This window comes from Anomaloglossus baeobatrachus, chromosome 2 (genome assembly GCF_048569485.1).
Source record: "Anomaloglossus baeobatrachus isolate aAnoBae1 chromosome 2, aAnoBae1.hap1, whole genome shotgun sequence".
Lineage (NCBI taxonomy): Eukaryota > Metazoa > Chordata > Amphibia > Anura > Aromobatidae > Anomaloglossus > Anomaloglossus baeobatrachus.
This window is the reverse complement of record NC_134354.1, coordinates 225,872,410-225,884,676: the sequence shown is the minus strand read 5'-3', so window position 1 is coordinate 225,884,676 and position 12,267 is coordinate 225,872,410. Positions and strand designations below refer to the sequence as shown.

The 12,267-nt window shown below is 44.2% G+C and overlaps 1 protein-coding gene across 1 annotated transcript in view; it reads right to left on the bottom strand.

Moving 5' to 3' along the window:
* The window catches only part of HSD11B1 (hydroxysteroid 11-beta dehydrogenase 1), a 66,767-nt gene extending 59,588 nt beyond the window's left edge, over positions 1–7,179 (bottom strand). Inside the window, exon 1 of the mRNA XM_075335635.1 lies at positions 7,038–7,179. Coding sequence (XP_075191750.1) covers positions 7,038–7,122 — 85 coding nt within the window. The 5' untranslated portion in view covers positions 7,123–7,179. The remainder of the gene's footprint in view (positions 1–7,037) is intronic.
* Between the last annotated feature and the right edge of the window lie 5,088 nt (positions 7,180–12,267).

Here is a 12,267-nt window from a genome sequence, read left to right as displayed (position 1 = left end):
CTCTATACTTCTGCTCCAGCAATATGTTTAGGGTCGTCCTGCTGGAAGGTGAACCACTCCTCAGTCTAAAATTGTTTGCAGCCTGAAACTGGTTTCCTTCCAAGATTGACCTGTATTTAGCTCTATACATCTTCCCACCAAGTCTAACCAGCTTCCCTGACCTTGCTGAAGAAAAGTATCCCCACAGCATGATGCTGCCACCACCATGTTTGACGGTACTGACGGTGTTTTCAGGGTGATGTGCAGTGTTTTTTTTTCCCAACAAATAGTGTTTTGCCCAAAAAGTTCTACTTTAGTCTCATCTAAGCAGAGCACCTTCTTCCACATGCTAGCAGTGTCCTCTATACAGCTTTTTGCAAACTGCAAATGAGACTTCTTATGGCTTGCTTTCAAAAATGACTCTCTTCTTGACACTCTTCCACAAAGGCTACATTTGGGGAGTCTACAACTCAATTCTACTTGTGATTAACACGTATGAGTGCAATACGATAAAACATCGAATCATAGAATGTTGCGTTTGACAGCGAGTCTCGCATCACACGTATCCATAAAGTTTATGGATGCATGTGAATCATACGCACAGACAAGCAGCGCAGAAGATCGGATTACAGTTGCATGACACTCGGCTCGTGCTTCCAGCAGAGCCTGAGCCTAGGGGTATTAGCATATCACAACAGATACTCTCGTATCAGATGCCATACCCTAGTGGAACCGAGGCCTTGTAGAAGTCCTTTGGACAGATTCACCCACCTGAGCTGTGGATCTCTGAAGCTCCTCCAGAGTGACCATGGGCCTCTTGGAGGCTTTTTTAATTAGTGCTCTCTTTGCTTGGGATGTCTGTTTACGTGGTCAGCCATGTTTTGGTAGGTTTCCAGTTGTGTTATGCTTCTTCCACTTTTGGTTGATGGACAGAACAGTTCTCCGGGAGATGTTTGGGCTTGGAATATTTTTTTTATTATCTAAACCTCTGGCTGCTCCAGTCCAGCCTGCACACTGAGACAGGCAAAGGGCTGAAACCAGTGGCTCATGGGCCGCACCATACCACCCGCCCCCACGTGTCTTGATATTGCTGCTATCTGCATCCACTGAGGCAGATAGCGGTGAATATATTGGTGGAGGATGGAGCCGTTTGCCAGTATATCATGTGTGACTAAGAAGCAGACATGATGACACCACATCATCATGTCTGCTGTGTCAGTGCACTGAAGACCGGAGGAGAGCTCAACATCGGGGGAACGATAGAGAGGTATGTGGTGTATGTTTTTCTCTTTCTTTCTATGTATGTGAGATATGTAGCTGTACACATATCGGCTATGTGGGGGCTCATAATAGATATAGGAGCTTTGGCTCATAATGTATATAGGAGGCTATGTGGGGGCTCATATTGTATGTAAGGAGAGTGTTTGGGGATCTTACTATATATAAGGAGGTTATGTGGGGGCTCATACCGTGTATAAGGAGACTATTTTGGGGCTCATACTGTATGTAGGAAGCAATGTGGGGCTCACACTGTTTATTAGGAGATTGTTTGGGGGCTCATACTGTATGTAAGGGGACTGTGGCAGCTCATACTGTATATAGGAAGCTCATACTGTCTATAACGAAGCTATGTGGGGACTCATACTGTGTAAAAAGAGGCTATGTGAGAACTCTTACTAAATATAGAAGGACTGTGTGAGGGCTCATTATATACAGGGGACTGTGTATGGGCTCCTACTGTATATAGGAGCTATGTTGAGGCTCAAACTGTATATAGAGGGCTATGTGGGGGCTCATACTGTATATGAAGGGCTATGTGGGGGCTCATACTGTATATAGGGGGCTACATGGGCATCATACTGTGTATAAGAAAACCAGTTGGAGGCTTACCTATATATATAATTGCCTTATTCTGTCTGTCTGTCTGTCTTGCTCCAAAATTGTGTCGTGACAGTGTCGTTACAGTGACAACTGTCGGATTGGCTGCTAGGCTCGGCCTGGCCCCGTCTCCCCCCCATGGATTGGCCGCTCGCCTCGGCCTGGCCCTGCCCCCCGCATGGATTGCCCGCTCGCCACGGCCCTCCGCACACATCGCCCGCTCCCGCTCGCCTCGGTTTGGCCCCGCCCCCCGCATGGATTGGCCGCTTGCCATGGCCCTCCGCACGCATCGCCCGCTCCAGCGTACACCAGCTCCCGGTACACATGTGCAGGGAGCCGGTATACACTGACGCCTCGCCCACTCGGCCCCGCCCCCGGCGTACATAACTTTGCGATGCTGGGATCGTGACTGAGCCGGTGTACGCTGGTAACCATGACACACATCAGGTAACTATAGGAAGCGCTTCCCTTAGTTACCCGATGTGTATCATGGTTACCAGCGTACACCAGCTCCCGGTACATATGTGCAGGGAGCCGGCATACGCTGACACCTCGCCCGCTCGGCCCCGACCCCGGCACACGTTGGCACGCTCGGCCCCGCCCCCGGCGGCCCCAGCATGGAGGATGGAGCATGATGGGGGGTGTGCAGCATGGAGGATGGAGCACGATGAGGGGTGTGCAGCATGGAGGATGGAGCATGATGGGAGGTGTGCAGCATCGGGGATGGAGCACGATGGGGGGTTGCGCAGCATTGAGGATGGAGCACGATGGGGGGTGTGCAGCATGGAGCACGATGGGGGTGTGCAGCATGGAGCACGATGGGGGGGGTGCAGCATGGACGATGGCGCAGGATGGGGGGTGCGCAGCATGAGGGATGGAGCACGATGGGGGGTGTGCAGCATGGAGGATGGAGCACGATGGGGTGTGTGCAGCATGGAGCACGATGGGGGGTGTGCAGCATGGAGCATGATGGGGGGTGTGCAGTATGGAGCATGGAGCACGATGAGGGGTGCGCAGCATGAGGGATGGATCACGATGTGGGTTGCGCAGCATGGGGGATGGAGCATGATGGGGGGTGTGCAGCATGAGGGATGGAGCATGATGGGGGGTGCGCAGCATGGAGGATGGAGCACGATGGGGGGTGTGCAGCATGGAGTATGGAGCACGATGGGGGGTGTGCAGCATGGAGGATGGAGCACGATGGGGGGTGCACAGCATGGGGGATGGAGCACGATGGGGGGTGCGCAGTATGGAGGATGGAGCACGATGGGGGGTGCGCAGCATGGGGGATGGAGCACGATGGGGGGTGCGCAGCATGGGGGATGGAGCATGATAGGGGGTGCGCAGCATGGGGGATGGAGCACAATGGCGGGTGCGCAGCATGGGGGATGGAGCACGATAGGGGGTGCGCAGCATGGGGGATGGAGCATGATAGGGGGTGCGCAGCATGGGGGATGGAACACAATGGTGGGTGCGCAGCATGGGGGATGGAGCACGATGGGGGGTGCGCAGCATGGAGGATGGAGCACGATGAGGGGTGTGCAGCATTGAGTATGGAGCACAATGGGGGGTGTGCAGCATGGGGGATGGAGCACGATGGGGATACGCAGCATGGGGGAAAGAGCACGATGGGGGGTGCGCAGCATGGGGGATGGAGCTCAATAGGGGTGCACACCTCCCCCAAAAACACACACACACCACCACACGCGCACCGCACAACACATCAGACACACACACACACTGGGAACCACAAACACCGCCCTACACAGACACCCACACACACACACAACATCGCACACACACAACACCCAACACACAAACGCCGCGGCATACACAAATGTACGCTCATACCGCGCAACACTCACACATTGCACAAAACATACCTCCCCCCAAAACACACACACACACCCCACACACACACACACACACACACACACAAATTGCGCAACACACACAGCACAACACACACACACAACACTGCAGACACACAGCGCTCCACAAACAACGCAACACACACAACGCAACACACAAACAACACCACTCTCACACCCCCCCACACCCAGACAACACCCAGAACATTTACAGCGCCCTACACAAACACTGGCAACTACACACAATAATATATATATATATATATATATATATATATATATACAGTTAGGTCCAGAAATATTTGGACAGTGACACAAGTTTTGTTATTTTAGCTGTTTACAAAAACATGTTCAGAAATACAATTATATCTATAATATGGGCTGAAAGTGCACACTCCCAGCTGCAATATGAGAGTTTTCACATCCAAATCGGAGAAAGGGTTTAGGAATCATAGCTCTGTAATGCATAGCCTCCTCTTTTTCAAGGGACCAAAAGTAATTGGACAAGGGACTCTAAGAGCTGCAATTAACTCTGGAGGCGTCTCCCTCGTTAACCTGTAATCAATGAAGTAGTTAAAAGGTCTGGGGTTGATTACAGGTGTGTGGTTTTGCATTTGGAAGCTGTTGCTGTGACCAGACAACATGCGGTCTAAGGAACTCTCAATTGAGGTGAAGCAGAACATCCTGAGGATGAAAAAAAAGAAAAAATCCATCAGAGAGATAGCAGACATGCTTGGAGTAGCAAAATCAACAGTCGGGTAGATTCTGAGAAAAAAGGAATTGACTGGTGAGCTTGGGAACTCAAAAATGCCTGGGCGTCCACGGATGACAACAGTGGTGGATGATCGCCGCATACTTTCTTTGGTGAAGAAGAACCCGTACACAACATCAACTGAAGTCCAGAACACTCTCAGTGAAGTAGGTGTATCTGTCTCTAAGTCAACAGTAAAGAGAAGACTCCATGAAAGTAAATACAAAGGGTTCACATCTAGATGCAAACTATTCATCAATTCCAAAAATAGACAGGCCAGAGTTACATTTGCTGAAAAACACCTCATGAAGCCAGCTCACTTCTGGAAAAGTATTCTATGGACAGATGAGACAAAGATCAACCTGTACCAGAATGATGGGAAGAAAAAAGTTTGGAGAAGAAAGGGAACGGCACATGATCCAAGGCACACCACATCCTCTGTAAAACATGGTGGAGGCAACGTGATGGCATGGGCATGCATGGCTTTCAATGGCACTGGGTCACTTGTGTTTATTGATGACATAACAGCAGACAAGAGTAGCCGGATGAATTCTGAAGTGTACCGGGATATACTTTCAGCCCAGATTCAGCCAAATGCCACAAAGTTGATCGGACGGCGCTTCATAGTACAGATGGACAATGACCCCAAGCATACAGCCAAAGCTACCCAGGAGTTCATGAGTGCAAAAAAGTGGAACATTCTGCAATGGCCAAGTCAATCACCAGATCTTAACCCAATTGAGCATGCATTTCACTTGCTCAAATCCAGACTTAAGACGGAAAGACCCACAAACAAGCAAGACCTAAAGGCTGCGGCTGTAAAGGCCTGGCAAAGCATTAAGAAGGAGGAAACCCAGCGTTTGGTGATGTCCAAGGGTTCCAGACTTAAGGCAGTGATTGCCTCCAAAGGATTCGCAACAAAATATTGAAAATAAAAATATTTTGTTTGGGTTTGGTTTATTTGTCCAATTACTTTTGACCTCCTAAAATGTGGAGTGTTTGTAAAGAAATGTGACAATTCCTACAATTTCTATCAGATATTTTTGTTCAAACCTTCAAATTAAACGTTACAATCTGCACTTGAATTCTGTTGTAGAGGTTTCATTTTAAATCCAATGTGGTGGCATGCAGAGCCCAACTCGCGAAAATTGCGTCACTGTCCAAATATTTCTGGACCTAACTGTATATATAAAACAAAAATCATACATTAACTACACAATACATAAATTCTAGTATACCCGATGCGTTAGAATTGGGCTACCTTCTAGTACTATATATAAAGGAGCCGTGTGGGGGCTCATACTGTGTATAAAGAGACTATGGGAGGGCTCATACTGTATACAGGGGGCCTGTGTTTGCTCATACTGTATATAGGCGTCTGTGTGGGGGCTCATACTCTATATAGGGAGCTGTGAGTGGGCTCTTACTGTATATAGGGGCTGTGGGGAGGCTCATATGGTATGTAGAGAGCGAAAGCATACTTAGTTGTACTCAAATTAAGTGATACAATATTAATATAAAATACTGTAACATTGAGCAAAGATAATTTCAGCCTATTGGTTCGGCCCTCCACACCAGTCACAATTTTTCATATGGCCTCTCTGTAAATTTAGTTGCTCACCCCTGGCATAGAATATACTCAATATAACTGTCCTATTAATTTCTGTTTAAAAAAATGACTTTCTCTTTATATGTTTAGACTTTTGAGGGTCTTTTAACCTCTTCAGGTTTCCAAAAATGCAAATCAGTTAAAAGTAGTGAGTGAAGTATTCTACAGGTATTTTATCCTTAGAAGGCACCTCATACTTTACAATAAAAGTCAACAGGAAGGCCAAAAAAATAGTTGGTAAACACCTAATGTATTTTTACTGTTTTGTGATAAATAAAATAAATCTAATGTTAAAATCTAATCTTAATGGACTTAAAAAAAAAGAAAAAAAAAGCCTGCAAATATTCCTCAAAAAATACCTATTAAGAAAACCATTCTGAAAATACCACCAAAATATGTTTTCAAACCTTTTCAGGCCATGCCCCCAAAAGTTAGCAAATAAATGTTTCAGGATAAATAAAATGCCACCACTGCCTGAAGTGGTTTCCGCTTGAAAACCTTGTCATTCGTGTGAACATACTGTAAGATGTATTTTTCGGTGATCCTCGCCCACCAATCTTTAATAGACAATACTTGTTCCCATGAGAGCTTTTGGTGAGTTTTAATGTTGCACCATTTCTCCACCTATTTAAATAAAGCTACTTGCGTTTTTTTCATTGCTTTTTTGTTAACGTATTTTTATCGCATTTTTTCATACTGCGTTGTTTGTCTCTTCTTGGTGTGTCATCTATAAAGCTGATTTCTTTTTGATATTTCCTTGTGTTTAACTTTGACAAAACGTTAGTGATACACTTCGGTGCAGATTACATGCTTTTTTTGAAAATATACAGTGTCTAAAAGTCACCCAAAGCTCATTGTGGGATTGTAGCCTTAGAGATCTTTTAGCGACTATTAACTTTATAAGCCTCAATAAGCTAACAACAAGCGTATAGAAACACAACATACATACCGGGTTTAAATTCTTTCCCCGAGTAAAAGTAAACAGCCAAAAGGATTCCAATCAGGAAAATCAGTGCTTTGTTCAAGAACGCCATGATATTATGTCCATAAAGTTAGTCTGGAAGAGCTTGTGTTCACAGAGCCGTGCATGGACTGCAGCTTGGAGTCTTATCCATCTGCAGGGTGGAGCGTGAATTGGGATGACTGGTGTATATCAGGAGAGGCAGGTTCAAAGGCAGCCATTCTGTTATCTCTAGCACATGGCTTTACTTGCTTTGTACAGCATTAACATTATGATTTTTTTTTTGCTGATGAAAAACTTTGACTTCATTTTTAGGGTATTATGTTAGATAATAGGTCAACCCTTTGTATGCCCCTTTTATGATTGCAATATATTTTATGATGATCCTTGGAGTATTGTGACAAAGTGCACATACACTGAAAATTTAACCAGATGGCTTCCATGTTCTGCATAAAATGGAAATTGACCTGCTGCATATTGATTCCTTTAGATGATTTTCACTGCAAATTTCACACTTTGTGAAACAAGAAGAAATGATCCACCTTCCAGATTTTTTTTCTTTACAATAAAATTCACCTTTATTGGTAACTAGCTGTAGTACCCGGGCATTGCCCAGGATAGCAACTGTCTCTCTGTCTCTCTCCCAGTCTCTGTGTGTTGCTGTCTGTCTGTCTCTTTGTCTGTGTCTTTCTTTGTCTGTCTATGTCTGTCTGTCTGTTTCTATCTCTCTGTCTGTATTTGTATCAGTCTGTCTCCATCTCTGTGTCTGTCTGTGTCTCTCTATCTCTGTGTCTGTCTCTGTGTGTGTCTGTCTCTATGTGTGTGTCTCTCTGGCTCTGTCTTTCACCTGTCTCTTTCCCCGTCTGTCTTTGTCTGTCTCTTTCCCCGTCTGTCTCTTTCCCCGTCTGTCTCTTTGCCCAGTCTGTCTCTTTGCCCAGTCTGTCTCTTTGCCCAGTCTGTCTCTTTGCCCACTATGGGGAGATAAGGTATGCACACCAGTGACTATGTAAGGGGAATACATGAAATAGCAGAAACTGCTGTGTGAATACTGACTTGAAAAATCCAATAGCTATATGCAAGAGTGAATATGTGAAAAATGGAATCTGCATTACTGCCATGAACATATGAATCAAGAGAAATTTAGCTACTGAATTGATCAATGCAATAGAGCCCCAACACTACGCCAAAGTATTTCTCTACGTTGGGGTCCCTAGCTTGTGTGTGTCCTCTCATGCAGTTAAAAAACTTACCGTGTATGGGAAGCTGAGACCCAGGCTATTAATGCGTATGATATGGATTGGCAATAGGTGTGGTTGGGGAGGGTTCACAAACGAAAAAATACTAACAAATAGGAATAACGTTTGGAACACCATTCTAAGTCCGAACTGTAGTGTTGGGGCTCTATTGCATTGATCAATTCAGTAGCTAAATTTCTCTTGATTCATATGTTCATGGCAGTAATGCAGATTCCATTTTTCACATATTCACTCTTGCATATAGCTATTGGATTTTTCAAGTCAGTATTCACACAGCAGTTTCTGCTATTTCATGTATTCCCCTTACATAGTCACTGGTGTGCATACCTTATCTCCCCATAGTGATTTTTTTTAGGTTTTTGCACCCAGTTCGGACTTAGAATGGTGTTCCAAACGTTATTCCTATTTGTCTCTTTGCCCAGTCTGTCTCTTTCCAGGGCTGTCTCTTTGCACGTCTGTTTCTTTGCCCGTCTGTTTCTTTGCCCGGCTGTCTCTTTGCCCGGCTGTCTCTTTGCCCGGCTGTCTCTTTGCCCGGCTGTCTCTTTGCCCGGCTGTCTCTTTGCCCGGCTGTCTCTTTCCAGGTCTGTACTTTCCAGGGCTGTCTCTTTGCCCATCTGTCTCTTTCCACGTCTGTTTCAGTCTGTGTCTCTGTCTCTTTCTGTCTCCCCACCGACATCATATTACCTCAAACATAAGCTTCTTATACTAACAGTTTATTTTGTTCCTATAGCAACCACTGACAGTTGCTATTAAAAGCCTGTAGCTTCCACCCCCATTCAGTTTAATAGAGGCAGGATTTTGGAGAGTAACTGTAAAGTGCGGGGTTAAATTTTCCTGTCAAAACATAGTCTACGACGTTTCCTGGGTCACATGCGGCGTATGTGCAAAATCTCGTGATTGTAAATGCGGCAATGCAAATTCCTTTAGCGGACATACACACATACATACACTGAGCTTTATATATTAGATTTCTTTAAAATCATCCAAGAAAATATCACATGGTTCATGAGTAATATAGCAGGTCTATGGGAGTCATAAGGCTCACACTAGATGCATTTCGAGCGTAACGCTCTTAGACTTGGTGAAGGTGGTGGATCCTTTGCGTTCTATTACTGACGGAACTGAGCGGTCTCTGGGGTGAGCTTGATACTTTTTCTCAAAACTAAATTTTACACTTTCCATTGCTTAAAGTGAAATGCTCGTCAGATCTACAAGAAAATCTGCCACAAATGTGTCGGCAGCTCATGACTTTTTGTCATGAATTTGTGGAAGTGGATTCTTTCTACTCCCTTTACAACCCATGTGGAAATATCTTTAAATTTAATAAAGGTATACGGCAAAAGCTACTGAGGTCAGTGATTAGCTGCAGCCATGATATGTGCTGTAGTTGTTGCAGCACGGCTACAGCCTGTAAACATTTGCACGTGATGCAACGGATAGTAATAATACAACCAGGAAAGGTCTATACTAGTTCAGGCTGGTGCATTATACCTCAGTGCTATAGCCTGTAAAGATTCACAGGTGTAGTGGTGTACCGTCAGTGCTGGAGCAAGGAAGGTTGTGTACCAGCTCAGATTGTTTCTTCGTACCTCTGCTAGTCTATCGAAGCATAAATACTGAACCGGAAAACTCAGTAAAAAGGGACTCGTTCATCATGATGGGGCCAAACATTTAAATACTTCTTCCCTTCTGCTAGTTTTCCCTCAATCTCCACCTCCCCCTCTTCTCTGATTGATTGTTCTGGATTCATAAGAGCCAGAGAAGGGCAGAGATGGAAAACAAGATGGCGAGGAGGTGCACTTAAATGTTTGGCCTCACCTTGATGCAGCGAGTAAAGGGACTCTGTCAGCACACAACGACTGTTGAAACCAAGTACAGGATCTTGGTACATCATCGCGTTGTCAAACATTTAATCGCACCTTCCGACCTATTTGTTTTATTATTCAATGGTACAGTTGAAGCAATCAAGTGATTGCAGGTTCAAATCCCCTTAAGGGCATTAAAAGAAAGTTTGAAAAAAAAGTTAAGAACATAGACAGTTTTAAATTGTCTAATCTTTTCCCTCATTAAAAAAAAATACACACGTAGTCAAAATTGTTGGTACCCCTCGTTTAATGAAAGAAAAACCCACAATGGTCACAGAAATAACTTGAATCTAACAAAAGTAATAATAAATAAATAATCTATGAAAAGAAACAAATGAAAGTCAGACATTGCTTGTTCTGATGGGTTCAGCTAACCTTTAGATAAAGTTCTGTTCTGGACCCCAACTTGACCTGCACCCCATTAGAAGTCACTGGCAGTCATTGGCAGTTCGGGTCTCCTATATATATATATATATATATATATATATATGTATAATATATAAAGCTGAATGTGTGTGTGTGTGTATGTATGTCCGGGATTGGCATTTGCACCGTTGCAGCTACAGCAACAAAATTTTGCACACTCACACTTCTGGACCCCGAGAGCGTCATAGGCTATGTTTCGAGGGGAAATTTTAACCCCGCGCTTTACAGTTATTCGCCAAAAAACCTGCCTCCATTAAAGCGAATGGAGCTGGGAGCCACAGTGCAGCCAGAACTTCAGAAGAATGCACAGCCATGCCCTTATATGGAATGTTGGCGTATCACAATGCAGCCAGGGGAAGAGACAGACACAGACAAGGAAAGAGGCAGACACAGACGGGTAAGAAACAGACGTAGACAGGGTAAGAGACAGACTCAAAGAGACAGACAAAGAGACAGACTGACAGGGAAAGAGAGGGAAAGAGACAGACAAAGACAGGTAAAGAGACATAAAGAGACAGACACAGGGAAAGAGACAGAGGGAAAGAGACAGACAGGGAAAAAGACAGATAGGGAAAATGACAGAGATAGATAGACAGACAGGGAAAGAGACAGACAGACAAACAGAGAGAGAGAGACAGAGAGATATATACAGAGGGGGAGACAGACAGAGAATGGGAGAGAAACAGAGAGACAGTTACTATCCTGGGCAGCGCTGGGTGCTATGTTGTGAGGCGAAATTTTAACCCCGCGCGTTCCAATTTACCAATCAATTTTGCCCTTATCTACATAATGGGGAAAAAGTAAATTGAAAAGTGTTGGAGGCAAATTGACAGCTCCAGATGTGAACAAGGGGCACTTAAAAAATGAGGCGATGGCGCCAAAGAGTATATACCGTACAGTTGCTAAGGTGGGGCCCCGACATGGGATACTCACCACACTCGGGGATATGAACACACTACCACGTGCTTGAACACATATACCACCCTCAGCACTCATCTCACCACACATACTCCAACCTCGCCACATAATCGCCCTAAACACACACAAGTCTGGTATTATCCTTCAAAAATAAAAATCTGATTAATAAGCAGCCAAACTACAAGAACAACAAATGTACCACATAGGAAATACGGCAGCTGTCAGTCACATGACCTGTCTATATGTGTATGTGTGAGCTAATATATACTGTCAGTGGGGAGGACTTTCTATTGCCTGATAAATAGCCAATAGCAACCAATCACAGCTTAGCTTCTATTTTGCTACAGTTAATTAATCTGAGCTCTGATTGGTTAATATAGGCAACAATTTAATAATTACATTTCTATCTATTTGTTTTGTGGTTTCTGTGTGCAGAATACATTTTTGTTAATACATTCTATTTTGTTAACAGCAGTTATTAACCCGGGCGAAGCCGGGTAGTACAGCTAATATATATATATATATATATATATATATATATATATATATATATATATATATATATATATATATATATATTAGATTGATAGCTAGCTAGCTCTGGCAAGAATTAAGAGACCACTGCAAAATTTTCAGTTTTTCTGATTTTTCTCTTTATAGGTATATTTTTGAGTAAAATGTAAATTGTTCTTTTATTCTATAAACTACTGACATGTCTCCGAATTTCCAAGCAATACATTTTGTATTTATTTT